The following is a 16720-nucleotide window of genomic DNA, read 5'->3' on the forward strand; positions in this document are numbered from 1 at the left end:
CAAAGGGGGGCATATTTTATACTGTCCTACTTCCCCTCCACCACCACCACCCCCACCATCACCACACACTCTCTCTCTCTCTCTCTCTCTCTCTTTCTCCCAGGTACACATACCGTGTGCTGGGCCCCCTACGCCCTCGTACGGGCCAGGCATCTGGAGCGGCTGGAACCCCCCATCAGGGAACAGTGGATTAGGGAGTGGAGGGGTCTCAGGGGAGGGAGCACATGGGGCGGGGGCAGGAACAGACCCAGGAACAGGCGCCTCTGGGCCAGAGTCCCCCGACAAAATGTGATGTCACAAAAGTGACTTTACGATGAACTTCATCTCCAAGAGATCTCTGAACCCCTTTCGATCTTGAGAACCTGGGAGTTTGTGTGGGAACCTGGGGATCCTGGGGGAACCTGGGGGATCCTGGGGAACCTGGGGGATCCTGGGGTAACCTGGGGGATCCTGGGGTAACCTGGGGGATCCTGAGGGAACCTGGGGGATCCACGCACAGGAGCAATGACGCACAGGAGCAAAACACGCACAGGAGCAATGAATAATTAACTATATTTATTACAATGCCACTATACTGTGGACACTATATTGGCTCATATCTGGATGTGTGTTCCAGTGTGCAATAACGATGATGCATGAAGTAATGTCCAAAAAGCGGTATTTTTCTAACGACTCAAAGTGTCACCGCTTGTCTCTGTCTTCTGGTGTCAGATGTTGTGTCAAGTTTCCTTTGTAATGGAATACTAAAATATAGCACAGGCAGAGAGGCCCCACTCTCCTCTCTCCACTTCCCCCTTAAAACAAGAGGCACCCCTCTCCTCTCTCCACTTCCCCTTGAAACAGGAGGCACCCCTCTCCTCTCTCCACTTCCCCTTAAAACAAAGGAGAGGCACCACTCTCCTCACTTCCCCTTGAAACAGGAGGCACCACTCTCCTCTCCTCTCTTCCCCTTGAAACAGGAGGCACCCCTCTCCTCTCCTCACTTCCCCTTGAAACAGGAGGCACCACTCTCCTCACTTCCCCTTGAAACAGCAGGCACCACTCTCCTCTCCTCACTTCCCCTTGAAACAGGAGGCACCACTCTCCTCTCCTCACTTCCCCTTGAAACAGGAGGCACCACTCTCCTCTCCTCACTTCCCCTTGAAACAGGAGGCACCACGCTCCTCTCCTCACTTCCCCTTGAAACAGGAGGCACCACTCTCCTCTCTTCCCCTTGAAACAGGAGGCACCACTCTCCTCTCCTCACTTCCCCTTGAAACAGGAGGCACCCCTCTCTCCTCACTTCCCTCACTTCCCCTTGAAACAGGAGGCACCCCTCCTCTCCTCACTTCCCCTTGAAACAGGAGGCACCCCTCTCCTCTTCCCCTCACTTCCCTTCCCCTTGAAACAGGAGGCACCCCCTCTCCTCACTTCACTTCCCCTTGAAACAGGAGGCACCACTCTCCTTTCCTCACTTCCCCTTAAAACAGGAGGCACCACTCTCCTCTCCTCTCTTCCCCTTGAAACAGGAGGCACCACTCTCCTCTCCTCAATTCCCCTTGAAACAGGAGGCCCCCTCTCCTCTCCTCACTTCCCCTTGAAACAGGAGGCCCCCCTCTCCTCTCCTCACTTCCCCTTGAAACAGGAGGCACCCCTCTCCTCTCCTCAGTTCCCTTTAGAACAAGCCTCCGTATGAAACACAGTAGCCTGTTACTCTACTCACTAGTAACCCAATCAGTCTCGCCTTCATTTCCCCACCCTGCACCTCCCACCCCACCCTTACGCCCATCTCCAAAAACCCAACCTACACTTTTCCAGAACAATGCACTTAGTATGTTTTATTTCAAATTAACCTGCATCACCTAGGTTGCGTAATTTATGGCACCCTATTCCCTATATAGTGGTCCCTGGTCAAAAGTAGTGCACTGTATAGGTGATAGGGAGCCATTTGGGACACAGTCTGACCTAGACACCTGAGAGTAATTTTCTCAATGGACGGACGCTCCAAATCCTCTTCACCTCTCGCTCTGTGGCCTCTGATGCACACAGTCACATCATACCTTAACTTACGTGTCCCTGTCCAACTCCCAAGCTACCCGTTGTGACGTAGTTGGTACACTGCAGATGGTGCATCGAGTAGCGGCATTTTCAGGCCATGGATTTTTTTTTTTTTTTCCAAATGGCACCCTACTCCCTACATAGTGCACTACTTTTGACCAGGGCCCAATCTGGTCATAAGGGGAATAGGTTGACATTTGGAACACAGTTCCGGTGTCTAGATTCGTAACATTTAGAACAGTTATGCATGAAGGTGTCAGGAAGAAAACAACGAACAGAGATTGAAATAAGGCCTGTCTGAGATTCCTCCATCTTTTCCTCATTAAATGTGTCTCTTTTTTTAATGGTTCAACGTCAATAAATGTATATATTTGATTGATTTAAGGTAAGTTATTTTACAGGTAGCCTAGGGGTTAGAGCGTTGGGCCAGTAACTGAACGTTTGCTAGATTGAACCCCTGAGCTGCCAAGGTACAAATCTGTCATTCTGCCCCTGAACAGGCAGTTAACCCACTGTTCCTAGGCCGTCATTGTAAATAATAATTTGTTCTTAACTGACCTCCCTAGTTAAATAAAGGTACAATAAATAAATAAATAGACCCACATAAAATGTATTAATCAAAGAAAGAGAAACGTCATGGGAAGGAACATATTAATGGTAAAGTTCATGTTGTGCATTTGTTTAATTCAAGTGTGTTCTCAACAGGCTTCTGGTGAGAAGGTCTAGCTGTGATTCCATTGGTCAAATGCGTTTTTATAGTACTACCACTCTACCGCCTCCTTCTTCTTAGAACATCTCTGCTCTCTAGTGGCTGATGTGGGAACTGCAATAAGGTCATTTGAGAATTGGAACAATGTCATTGAAGTGATATCTCATGTTTACTGATGAGGGTGATACCGTATGTAGCCCACAAACAACCCACACCATGATTCAATCATTGACAGTGTTGTGCATGGAGGCCGTTGGCATGGTAAAACTGACAAACATGAAATGTCTGATTAGAGGGCATTTGGTGCCATATGTTTACTACAACTGCATTGACTAACCCGTAGCCCAGGACATTAACTCTGTATAGGTACCCCCTGTATATAGCCCAGCCAGAATGGCCTGACCCCTCCACCCAGATCATTACCAGGCAGGCTGGCTTACCCCCTCCTCCCAGATCATTACCAAACTGACTGGCCTTACCCCCTCCTCCCAGATCATTACCAGGCAGGCTGGCTTACCCCCTCTTCCCAGATCATTACCAAACTGACTGGCCTTACCCCCTCCTCCCAGATCATTCCCAGATCATTACCAAACTGACTGGCCTTACCCCCTCCTCCCAGATCATTACCCCTACCCCCCTTCCCAGATCATTACCAGGCTGGCTGGCCTCTGGCCTTACCCCCTCCTCCCAGATCATTACCAGATCATTACCAAACTGGCTTCCTGGCCTTACCCCTCCCCCTCAGATCATTACCAAACCCCTTACCCCCCCTCCCAGAGCCCTCCCCCAGATCGTTACCATCACCCTCCTCCCAGATCATTACCAGGCTTCCTGGCCTCAGCCCCTCCCCCAGATCATTACCAGGCAGGCTTGCCTGACCTCTCCTCCCAGATCATTACCAGGCTTGCTGGCCTGACCCTCCTCCCAGATCATTACCAGGCTGGCTGGCCTCACCCCTCCTCCCAGATCATTACCAGGCTGGCTGGCCTCACCCCCTCCTCCTAGATCATTACCAGGCTGGCTGGCCTCACCCCTCCTCCCAGATCATTACCAGGCTGGCTGGCCTCACCCCTCCTCCCAGATCATTACCAGGCTGGCTGGCCTCACCCCTCCTCCCAGATCACCCCCTCCAGATCATTACCAGGCTGGCTGGCCTCACCCCTCCTCCCAGATCACCCCCTCCAGATCATTACCAGGCTGGCTAGCCTCACCCCCTCCTCCAGGCTGGCCTCACTATAGAGGTCATCAAGCAGAGACTGGAGAACAGGTGTTGTGCTGTGACACTAACTTACATACAGTAGTATTCCTGAAACCCAGACTGCAGGACATAACACATAACAGGAAGAGGTTCAGTTATACATCAGCATCTCCATGAGGCTTTGTTATTGAGAACTGGGGTGATATTGAATAGGACTTTTCAATACATTTTCCAGTCATAAACCTGGAACGACAAAATTTGGAAGGTAATCCATGTTAACAACCTGTTTTGTATAATGACATTTAGGAGAAACTACTTATCATTCCTTTGCCCTTTCCTGTCGTTTCTCCTGGAAAGATAAGACAAAATTAATCACAGAATCCACAGACGGAAAAACAAATAACATTGTGTGTTTAAAAATAAAGACAAGAAGCACTATTCAATCTGAACGCTGAATGAAGCATTACAGATTCCGCACAATTGAAATGTAAAGGTCATTTCCGATTGAGCCGACATATACACTGTTTACCGTGAATGTTTACAGTGAATGTTTACAGTGAATGTTTACAGTGAATGTTTACCGTGAATGTTTACCGTGAATGTTTACCGTGAATGTTTACGTGAATATTTACCGTGAATATTTACCGTGAATGTTTACAGTGAATGTTTGCCGTGAATGTTTACAGTGAATGTTTACGTGAATGTTTACCGTGAATGTTTACCGTGAATGTTTACCGTGAATGTTTACAGTGAATGTTTACCGTGAATGTTTACCGTGAATGTTTACCGTGAATGTTTACAGTGAATGTTTACAGTGAATGTTTACCGTGAATGTTTACAGTGAATGTTTACCGTGAATGTTTTTGTTTACCGTGAATGTTTACCGTGAATGTTTACCGTGAATGCCGTCTCCGCTAAAAGAGGGAACATTGCCTTTTGAATTTCAATCACGTTGTAAATCTGAACTTGTGCGATACGGATTGAATGTCCTGGAACAGACAGACCCGTTACAGTTCAGTTAAAGGACTTCCTCTTCTGATAGTCTTGAACATCTCTCTCTGTCGTCTAGGAGAGCATTATGCCAGGACCCATACAATAGACATACAATCACATATAGAAGTTCCTGTCAATAGGTCTCTGTAGGTCTCTCTCTCTCCATCTCTCTGTCTCTACCAGGTAGGCATCATAACAGGGTACCACATGCGTCCCAGGTGCTTGGACACCTCTGTGTGTATCTGTTCTATGTCACTATAATCATCATCAGGCACCTGGACCTCCTCCATGATGGACATCTGAGTTAATCTCTTCCCACACATCTTCACAAAATCCACGAAGCCTCTACAGGTGACCTCACACTAGCCCAGACCAATGGTTGACAGGCTCTTACAGCGCTCAGCAATCCTGAACTGCTCCTCATCCAATGGCTGCAGCTCGTTGGCACAGACCACAAGCTCCTCTAGACGAGGGTTTGCAGCCCAAGACGACCCAGCATCGCTGTAAATTGAATGATGTGAATTTTCATTTTTGGGGGGATAAATTACATGAACTAAAATGCTAGAGAATAACTCTTCAAATCAAATTGTATTTGTCACATGAGCCAAATACAACAGTTTTTTTTAGGGGGAGGAAATGCTTCCTTACAATCCCTTAACCAACAATGAAGTTGTCACGACGATGAAGTGGTCCTCTCCTTGTTCGGGCGGCCCTCGGCGTCGCCGGTAATCTAGCCATCATCGATCCACTTTTAATTTTCCATGTGTTTTGTCTTGTTTTTCCTCACACCTGGTTTTCATTTCCCTCATTACTTGTTGTGTATTTAACCCTCTGTTCCCCCCATGTCTTTGTGTGGGATTGTTTATTGTAGTGCTTGTGCACGTTCCCCGTGAGCGCAAGACGGGATATTTTTGTGCCTATTTATCTTTTTGTTCTGGATGCGGTTGGTTTTGCTTAATAAATCTCCGGTTATCACCCAGTTCTGCTCTCCTGCGCCTGACTTCTCTGCCGCCCATTACGCACCCGCTACAGCAGTTTTAAGAAAAACAAGTGTTAAGTAAAAAATAGATCATTAAAAAGTGTAAAAAAACAAATAATTCAAGAGCAGCAGTAAAATAACAGTAGCGAGGCTTTATACAAGGGGCACCGGTTAGTCTAGGTAATTGAGGTAATATGTACATGTAGGTAGCGTTAAGCAACACGAACGTTTAGCAACACGAATGTTTAGCAACACGAGCGTACTAAATGGGTCAAAGCGCCTCCCGAGTGGCACAGGGGTCTAAGGGATTGCAGTGCTTGAGGCGCCACTACAGATCCAGGTTCGATCCCGGGCTGTGTCGCAGCCGGCCGAGACCGGGAGACCTATTAGGCAACGTACAATTGTCCCAGCGTCCTCCGGGTTAGGAGAGGGTTTAGGCCGGGATGTCCTTGTCCCATCTCACTCTAGCAACTCCTGTTTATTTTATTTTATTTCTTTTTATTTCACATTTATTTAACCAGGTAGGCCAGTTGAGAACAAGTTTGCATTTACAACTTCGACCTGGACAAGGTAAAACAAAGCAGTGCGACAAACTCAAACACAGAGTTACACATAAACAAAGGTACAGTCAATAACACAATAGAAAAATCTATGTACAGTGTGTGCAAATGTAGAAGAGTAGGGAGGTAAGGCAATAAATAGGCCTATAGGCATTAACACTGGAGTGATGGATGTGCAGATGATGTGCAAGTAGAGATACTGGGGTGCAAAAGAGCAAGAGGGTAAGAAATAATATGGGGATGAGGTAGTTGGGTGTGCTAATTACAGATTGGCTATGTACAGGTACAGTGATCGGTAAGCTGCTCTGACAGCTGATGCTTAAAATTAGAGAGGGAGATATAAGACTCCAGCTTCAGTGATTTTTGCAATTCATTCCAGTCAATGGCAGCAGAGAACTGTAAGGAAAGGCGGCCAAAGGGAGTGTTGGCTTTGGGGATGACCAGTGAAATATACAGTGCCTTGCGAAAGTATTCGGCCCCCTTGAACTTTGCGACCTTTTGCCACATTTCAGGCTTCAAACATAAAGATATAAAACTGTATTTTTTTGTGAAGAAACAAGTGGGACACAATCATGAAGTGGAACGACATTTATTGGATATTTCAAACTTTTTTAACAAATCAAAAACTGAAAAATTGGGCGTGCAAAATTATTCAGCCCCCTTAAGTTAATACTTTGTAGCGTCACCTTTTGCTGCGATTACAGCTGTAAGTCGCTTGGGGTATGTCTCTATCAGTGATGAGGGTGATGAGCTGTGTTGCTTTTACGCCAAACATAACGTTTTGCATTGTTGCCAAAAAGTTCAATTTTGGTTTCATCTGACCAGAGCACCTTCTTCCACATGTTTGGTGTGTCTCCCAGGTGGCTTGTGGCAAACTTTAAACAACACTTTTTATGGATATCTTTAAGAAATGGCTTTCTTCTTGCCACTCTTCCATAAAGGCCAGATTTGTGCAATTACGACTGATTGTTGTCCTATGGACAGAGTCTCCCACCTCAGCTGTAGATCTCTGCAGTTCATCCAGAGTGATCATGGGCCTCTTGGCTGCATCTCTGATCAGTCTTCTCCTTGTATGAGCTGAAAGTTTAGAGGGACGGCCAGGTCTTGGTAGATTTGCAGTGGTCTGATACTCCTTCCATTTCAATATTATCGCTTGCACAGTGCTCCTTGGGATGTTTAAAGCTTGGGAAATCTTTTTGTATCCAAATCCGGCTTCACAACAGTATCTCGGACCTGCCTGGTGTGTTCCTTGTTCTTCATGATGCTCTCTGCGCTTTTAACGGACCTCTGAGACTATCACAGTGCAGGTGCATTTATACGGAGACTTGATTACACACAGGTGGATTGTATTTATCATCATTAGTCATTTAGGTCAACATTGGATCATTCAGAGATCCTCACTGAACTTCTGGAGAGAGTTTGCTGCACTGAAAGTAAAGGGGCTGAATAATTTTGCACGCCCAATTTTTCAGTTTTTGATTTGTTAAAAAAGTTTGAAATATCCAATAAATGTCGTTCCACTTCATGATTGTGTCCCACTTGTTGTTGATTCTTCACAAAAAAATACAGTTTTATATCTTTATGGTTGAAGCCTGAAATGTGGCAAAAGGTCGCAAAGTTCAAGGGGGCCGAATACTTTCGCAAGGCACTGTACATGCTGGAGCACCTGCTACGGGTGGTTGTTGCTATGGTGACTAGTGAGCTGAGATAAGGAAGGGCATTACCTTGCATAGACTTATAGATGACCTGGAGCCATGTGGGTTAAGCAACAAATATGTAGTGAGGGCCAGCCAAGAAGAGAGTACAGGTCGCAGTGGTGGATAGTATATGGGGTTTAGTAACGAAACGAATGGCACTGTGATAGACTTGTTAAAAACCCTTACAACATGGGCTGTATCCTTCACTTCATTAGAATCCATCATTAAATGGTCAGGAAGGCCAGAGGAGACATTAGAACCTGACACTGATTGGATTAGCTTCCAGAACTTGGTAGGATTGTTTAGGTTCTCTGTGACATTTAGATAGAAATCTGATTTGGACTTCCTGATCAACCCTCTACATTTGTTTCTTAGGGCTCTGAAGGAGGCCCAGTCAACAGGAGCATTTGTATGTCTAGCTTGAGCCCAAGATACATTTCTCTTAGTAATTAATTATGCCAAGTTATCTGAAAACCAGGGATTGTCCCAACCACTGATTCTAAATGTCTTCACAGGGGCATGTTTATCACAAATGGACACACATTTCATATAAAATAGTCCCAGGCAGTGTCAACATGAGGAATCAGACGTACTCTGTCTATATTATGGTACAGATCATGTAAGAACGCTCGCTCATCAAACTGTCTGAAATGGGTTTTTTTTTAAATGTAATTGGAGTTTTGGTCATTTTTGTATTTCTAACACAAACAACCACACAGTGATCACTGACAGAGGAGAGGACCAATAGCAGCTCATCGCTCAGCAGGTGGAAGTTCAATGCTAGTTCCCTGAGACCACGGCACTGGTCCGAAACACTCAGGATACCTAAACAGAGAAACACAAGGAAGTTCAGAATGTGTTTAAGATGCTTGATTCAATGGATTCAATGGGATACAACTTTCCATGAAAGTAGGCTTAGAACGTAACGCTAGAATGGATACTGGAACTTGATACCTTTGAGGCGCTATCACCCACCTGCTGGGGAGACGTGAGGGCAGATGCTCATCTTCAGGCTACCAGGACTTTGAGTGACATCCCACCGATGTGTCATCTACCTTAATGGAGGACAGGGACTTGGAGTTGACAAACACCACTGTCAACGCTGACGCCAAGTGGGACTGAGGAGAGACACACTAAAAACATGCAATTAAATTAAATGCACATCGAGGTAACATTTTGCATTAAGTTGACATATAATGCTAAGTTGCATTCGTTTACATTACGTTATTAGTAATTACACTAAAAACAACATAATATTAACATGGTGTCACAGAGTATGCCTTCTTTAGTAACGACACAGTGACATGGTAATAGGCTTGAGAAAGGGGGGGAAGTTGATGAAACACAACACCACCAAAAGCCTGATTCAACCAACTGACTAATTATCCAGGTCAATCTAGTGGTGTGGTATTGCTGGTCTGGAGCCAAAGCCTGCATACACATGACCTTGAGACTGGCTCAAACAGGACTGAAATACTGGTTTAAGTGTGCTATTAGTTACAATATTCAAACAGCACCTCTACTTAGTGTCTCCATGTTAGGACACTAGACAGCAGTAAAAGTTGTCCAGATTCCAAACACACCACCACCTGTCCTGGAACATGCCTGCCTGTGTTCATGTGTGTGTGACCCAGTGGGGTGTAATTCCCTGGTCATGATGTGGGGTGTAACTCCCTGGCTGTGATGTGTGGTGTAACTCCCTGGTCATGATGTGGGGTGTAACTCCCTGGTCATGATGTGGGGTGTAATTCCCTGGTCATAATGTGGGGTGTAACTCCCTGGTCATGATGTGGGGTGTAACTCCCTGGTCATGATGTGGGGTGTAACTCCCTGGTCATGATGTGGGGTGTAACTCCTTGGTCATGATGTGTGGTGTAACTCCCTGGTCATGATTTGGGGTGTAACTCCTGGCTGTGATGTGGGGTGTAACTCCCTGGTCATGATGTGGGGTGTAACTCCCTGGTCATGATGTGGGGTGTAACTCCCTGGTCATGATGTGGGGTGTAACTCCCTGGTCATGATTTGGGGTGTAACTCCCTGGCTGTGATGTGGGGTGTAACTCCCTGGTCATGATGTGGGGTGTAACTCCCTGGTCATGATGTGGGGTGTAACTCCCTGGTCATGATGTGGGGTGTAACTCCTGGCCATGATGTGGGGTGTAACTCCCTGGTCATGATTTGGGGTGTAACTCCCTGGCTGTGATGTGGGGTGTAACTCCCTGGTCATGATGTGGGGTGTAACTCCCTGGTCATGATGTGGGTGTAACTCCCTGGCCATGATGTGGGGTGTAACTCCCTGGTCATGATTTGGGGTGTAACTCCTGGCTGTGATGTGGGGTGTAACTCCCTGGTCATGATGTGGGGTGTAACTCCCTGGTCATGATGTGGGGTGTAACTCCTGGTCATGATGTGGGGTGTAACTCCCTGGCTGTGATGTGGGGTGTAACTCCCTGGTCATGATGTGGGGTGTAACTCCCTGGTCATGATGTGGGGTGTAACTCCTGGTCATGATGTGGGGTGTAACTCCCTGGTCATGATGTGGGGTGTAACTCCCTGGTCATGATGTGGGGTGTAACTCCCTGGCTGTGATGTGGGGTGTAACTCCCTGGTCATGATGTGGGGTGTAACTCCCTGGTCATGATGTGGGGTGTAACTCCCTGGCTGTGATGTGGGGTGTAACTCCCTGGTCATGATGTGGGGTGTAACTCCCTGGTCATGATGTGGGGTGTAACTCCCTGGCTGTGATGTGGGGTGTAACTCCTGGTTATGATGTGGGGTGTAACTCCCTGGTCATGATGTGGGGTGTAACTCCCTGGTCATGATGTGGGGTGTAACTCCCTGGTCATGATGTGGGGTGTAACTCCCTGGTCATGATGTGGGGTGTAACTCTCTGGTCATGATGTGGGGTGTAACTCCCTGGCTGTGATGTGGGGTGTAACTCCCTGGTCATGATGTGGGGTGTAACTCCCTGGTCATGATGTGGGGTGTAACTCCCTGGTCATGATGTGGGGTGTAACTCCCTGGCTGTGATGTGGGGTGTAATTGCCTGTGTTAAGGATACAGGTATCCTGTGTGTATTTATTTTCTCTCCTTCTCCCCTCCTCACAGGTGACAATCATCATTCCCCAATCAGTAGCCAATCAGAAGACACCTTCTCCTTTTATCCTACCCAATCACATCCTTTCCCTTGGTTTAAAAACCCAATCAGTTGTTTTCTCTGGAGCTCCATCTCTGTGTCTCAATCAATCTCTTGCTCTCTTTAGATTGAGCTGTCTTTTTGCTCCTACAAGTCACATTTGTTCTGTATTATGTGAGTATGTTTTGGTTATGGTGTTTGACTGTTTGTTTGATGGTGGGAAAAGGGGGTACCAAAACAAGTTGCCCATGGGCATACATTACCCGTAGGAATAGTTTGTCTAAATCCCCTAGTTAGAACTGGGCGGACCACCTGCTGTATGTTTGGTTAGTTAGTTAGCTGTATTGAAGTAGGCTAGTTGAGCTTAGGGGTGTTTTTGGAGATTTGTTTCTTTCCTTGGGTCCAGCTCAGCGCCTTCTCGTCAGCTGTCCCATAGGAGAACCCTTTTTGGTTGCATTTAGAACCCTCTGCACAAAGGGTTCTATAAAGAACCCAAAAGTTTATTTTTATTTTTTACCTATAACCAAAAAAGGTTATCCTATGGGGACAGCCGAAGAACCCTTTGGGAACTCTTTTCTTCTAAATGTTATGGGCCCTGGTCAAAAGTAGTGCACTACATAGGAAATAGGGTGTTTTTTTAAATTTTTTTACATTGGCACTCTTTGCATAAGTTAGCTAAGCCAATTTATTCCATACACACACCAGACCTCCAGTTCAAATCGAATTTGAGATCATTTAAAATACTTTTCTCTGGGCTTGATTGAACTTCCCTGGTGCAATGAAACCAATAAAATAGTCCTAAAAGTACAAATCCCGCTTTATACACAAGGCTGGCTCAAGCAAACACACAAAGAATTCAAAATATTTACACTACTATTGGAACCCAGGTCTGACACACACACAGTCTCCTAGCATCAGGCAGTGTGTGAAGTAGGCTACATTAGGAGTGATGAGTCATAATGGTTGCTGTAGACAGATGGCTAGAATAAAGGTCACACATTGTTTACGACAGACGGCCATCTCTCTCTCCCCCTCCTGTCTGTCTGTCTCTCTCTCCCTTTCCCTTTGTTGTGGGCGTCCTACTGCACACCTCTGCCTCCAGGGCTTGACTGGGGCTGAGTGTCGGTTATTAATGAAGGAGAGAGAGAGAAGGGAGGTTAAGGAGGGGAGAACAGGTTGGATAGAATGGGGTGGATTGAAAGGGGTGAGGCAGTTGGGGAAGAAGGTGAGTGCAGATTGAAAGGGGTGAGGCAGTTGGGGAAGAAGGTGAGTGCAGATTGAAAGTTGGGGAAGAAGGTGAGTGCAGATTGAAAGGGGGGGAAGAAGGTGAGTGCAGATTGAAAGGGGTGAGGCAGTTGGGGAAAGGGGTGAGTGCAGATTGAAAGGGGTGAGGCAGTTGGGGAAGAAGGTGAGTGCTGGTGTCCCAGTAGGAACATGTCCATAGACATTTATCTAAGAGCAGTTTTATGCTTTTCACACTAATGTTTACAGATATGATTTTGGGTTAGGTAAACTGATCCTAGATCTTTACCTCAGGGAGCACATTTTACTACCGGAAGCATAAGTCTTCATCCCAAATGGCACCCTATTCCCTATATAGTGCACTTTTTTTGTCTACAGATCTTCACCTTGAAGTTGACCTACTGCAGATGGTTGGAGTGGCTCTTGATGAGCAGCTGTATGAGGTCTGGGCGTGTGGACCGCAGGTAGGGTGTGGCAGGCTGGTTCAGTTTAAACTGAAAGTGTCTCCAGAGGTCAGGGATGCGGAAGTCTTTGTTCCAGTGATGCCACACAAACGAGGCCCAGGGGAGGTTGCCCCAGTCCTGGTTATCCCAGTCCTCGTCTGACTGGTGTGGGAATGACAGCGTGTCCCAGTCCTCCACAGACCTGTGTGCAGGGTGAGGGGAAATCTGAGTTGAACTGGTCACCATATCCCTCTTGGCTCAAAGCTTTGCAGGGTTTGGCCTTCTGATGTGATGTCTTCACTTCATCCTGAAAAGTGGGAAATCTAAAAAAACAACAGAATATTATATATTTGATTCGAAATTCAAGCAATGAAATAAACAACTACCTGCCTGCCTCTTCACGATATTCAATGCACATAAATGTGTCTGTGCGTGTTATAATGTGTCTATATGCACGTTTTAAATGTGTCTGTGTAATCATAGAGATTTTAGATTATATGCATTATAATAATGATATTAGGATATAACAACATTGTTGTAACAAAAAGAGTGGTCAATCACACACTTCAGTGCACACCATATTGCTAATTATTCAATCGGGATTTACATCAGCAATGTAAAATAGTGGAGCAGATTGTAGCTTAGAAGAACCCCGCTCGAGCCAATTCATAACAGTGAGACTGTGGGCTCTAGACATAATAAAAACATCAGTTTTAATAATGAGCTTGTTACTGCTGCTGACTGCAACACTGAAATAACTGAGTCATAAACCAATGACAAAGTTGAACGAATAAGTTTGGTTATAATACAATAGTACAGTAAGAAAAGAAGAATAGCAAACATACTTTTCTCGTTCAATTGGTCTGTGAAACGCCTTCCAGAATGCCAGCCATTAGGACTGAGTGTAGACAGAGCGGCAATTCTCCAACTGTCTCTGATAATATAGGCCAGGAACGTCCGCAATAAGTGGTACGCACGCATATGCACCAGCAGCTAGTGCACGTTCAGATGGGGAAAACACCTGTCTGGCTGATTCCTTGACTAGTCTTCCACCAGGGCGTTCTGCCGCCCTAGGTGAGACAACTTCCGACACACTCTTATTCCTGCTAAACTATGTACATGCATCAGGGGTCAGCAATAGGTTTGACCTTGGGCCAATTTTTTTTTTCTCAGCTGAAGGTCTGAGGAACAGAACATAATAGCAGATAATTCATAGGCCTAGGCTACAAAGGAAACACCATTTTTAACACGTCTGGTTAGTAGGCTATACAATCAGTTTAATGTCAATGTCATAACAGCCTAATATTTTCAATCTCATTACATTGATAAAAATCACCAATTTCTCTATTAAATATGTTTTTAATATTTATTTGTGTGTTGATTGAGGAAAATCAGCTTGCAATCAACACAAAATGTTGCGAAAGCCTCAAAATAATGAAAATAGACGTTTCAGGGAAGAATGGACAGAGAACTAGGCGTTCTTACCATATTTCTCCATATCAAGCCAGAGTATCTTGTTTGCAAATAATTAAATCTTAGACTTCCTGCAACACTGAAATAACAGCTTATGAATCTAAGCATGGCACTTTCATTTACCTTTCCACCCAGACAGAGGCTCTTCCAGAAAAAAGTAAGCTTCAACTGCTGGCTACAAAACCCAACAGGCAGTTTGACGTACTGCCAAATTCTCTAAAATGACTTTGGAGGCGGTTTATGGCAGAGAAATGAACATACTATTCTCTGACAACAGCTCTGGTGGACATTCCTGCATTCATCATGCCAATTGTACGCTCCCTCAAAACATGAGACATCTGTGGATTTGTGTTGTGTGACAAAACTGCACATTTTAGAGTGGCCTTTTATTGTCCCCAGCACAAGGTGCACCTATGTCATGATCAGCTTCTTGATATTGATGTGGATGGATTATCTTGCCAAAGGAGAAATTCTCACTAACAGGGATGTAAACAAATTTGTGCACAAAACATGAGAGAGAATATTTTGGGGATATTTTATTTCAGCTCGTGAAACATGGGACCAATACTTTACATGATGCATTTATATTTTTGTTCAGAATATTTCAGTGCAAGTCAAGCACTGCACCTGATCCAGGCAAATTGCAGACAATCTCTGAATTAGTAAAGCCTTTAGGTATTACTTTCTTAAATCACATCTATGTAGTTAGTTTTTAGTTTTAAAACGGGTAAAGAATTTACAGCCACACATTTAGAATGACAAACGATCTGTCATATTATCATAGGACATCAGTTCACCGTGAGGGATAAAGGATTACAACGTTCAATTGCCTACACAGCGAGAGCAAGCTGAGGAGAGGCATACACTTGACATTTGAGTGGATAATTAGGCAAACCACGTTTTTATTTTATTGTTTGTTTGAAAGTCGATACCATTGTTAGTCCTATGTTTGAACCTGCATTCGTGGTCTAACTGCTAGGCCTGCATAATAACCTTGGCCCCTACTCAAGTTGCATTACAGGTTGGGTTGTTCGACCATAAACTAACACTTGTTAGAATAGAAAAGAATAGAACGGACTGGGAAAAACTACATTTCTAACCTAATCGACACATTTTAATTTGCCTTTGTACAGCTTTGAACAACATAGGCTACAAAATATGAACTGTGCAAAGGGTATTCACTGATCCGCTAAAAAAATGAAGGGAAGGAGACGAAACCAACGGAGGACACCAGCTTTAGACTATTTAGATGCACCCGCCCAAGTTCATCACACGCCGCCCACGTCACCTCCTCAGCTCCTCATCTCTCCTGCGCAGATCCGCCGCAATTTGAACCGTGTGAAGTCAGCATGAAAAACCACACATCGACAACCTAAACAAGTAATGCCAATATTCTTCTATTTTAGCTACAAGCTGTAGCACAGCACTTGTTGCGGCGATAAAAGGAGATCGCAAGGAAGCAAGCCACGTTTCTCCCCTTTAGCATCCGAATATCTTTTGTTGTTTTTTGCAACGTCAACACCCTCCTGCTTGGCTAACTACATGATTATCTTCTTGATAAACAGGTAAATATCTCAAATTGTTTATCTTGATAACGTTTACATTAGCTAACTGGGTTCAGTTAGCTGGTTTGTTGGTGCTTGGGTCGGAAAGCAGTCGCATTTAGTTTTTATATAAAAGCTACCCGGTGATCACCAATCTCCACATTACAGTAATATTATACATGAGTCATTGGATAAAGTTGAGCTCCCCGACGGAAAAATAAACCGGTTAAAACAATACACAGTAAGTGTGTAGTTTGCATTTGTGTAATTATTTTTGACGTGGTATGAAAATAGAGGGATTTAGCTCTGTTTTCAATTACATTTTTAGTATCGATTGACGTTTTAACGTCAGATGGACTATTAGTCAGTTTTCCGGAGCCGATATGCACCTTTTACTATGAACATGTTACGGTCCTTTATCCTTTAGGCCAATATTGGGCTAGCTAGCTATGCTAATATAATATAGCTATGATTTTAAAATACAGATTGTACGAAAATAAGTTACGGAACATTTGCTGTGGTGTTACAGTAGCTATTAATCCAATGATTTATCCATTGCATAACATGTTGTTAGTACGCATCCAATAAATACGTTTAGCTATGTGACGCGAAGCTAAACCAAAGGACTTTCATGCCCTGGCTAACTAACTTATGATGTAACTTGTTTTCTGAGGTCGATGTAGCTAGTCCTGACAGTCCTAGAGGTCTCC

The 16720-nt window shown here is 44.9% G+C and overlaps 2 protein-coding genes across 2 annotated transcripts in view; one reads left to right on the top strand and one right to left on the bottom strand.

Moving 5' to 3' along the window:
* Nucleotides 1-320: 320 nt before the first annotated feature.
* Nucleotides 321-11401, bottom strand: LOC112220585 (F-box/LRR-repeat protein 21-like). Its single transcript, XM_042303017.1, is given in 7 exon segments — nt 321-480; nt 5142-5299; nt 8904-8998; nt 9149-9187; nt 9190-9207; nt 9210-9291; nt 11342-11401. Coding segments are annotated over 7 exon segments (612 nt in total).
* A 4352-nt stretch (nt 11402-15753) lies between these two features.
* Nucleotides 15754-16720, top strand: part of LOC121840388 (copper-transporting ATPase 1-like) — a 43630-nt gene continuing 42663 nt past the window's right edge. Inside the window, 1 exon segment of the mRNA XM_042303424.1 lies at nt 15754-16031. The gene's annotated coding sequence lies outside the window, so the exon portion shown is untranslated.

The sequence above is a fragment of the Oncorhynchus tshawytscha genome, linkage group LG21, assembly GCF_018296145.1.
Source record: "Oncorhynchus tshawytscha isolate Ot180627B linkage group LG21, Otsh_v2.0, whole genome shotgun sequence".
NCBI classification, from domain to species: Eukaryota; Metazoa; Chordata; class Actinopteri; order Salmoniformes; family Salmonidae; genus Oncorhynchus; species Oncorhynchus tshawytscha.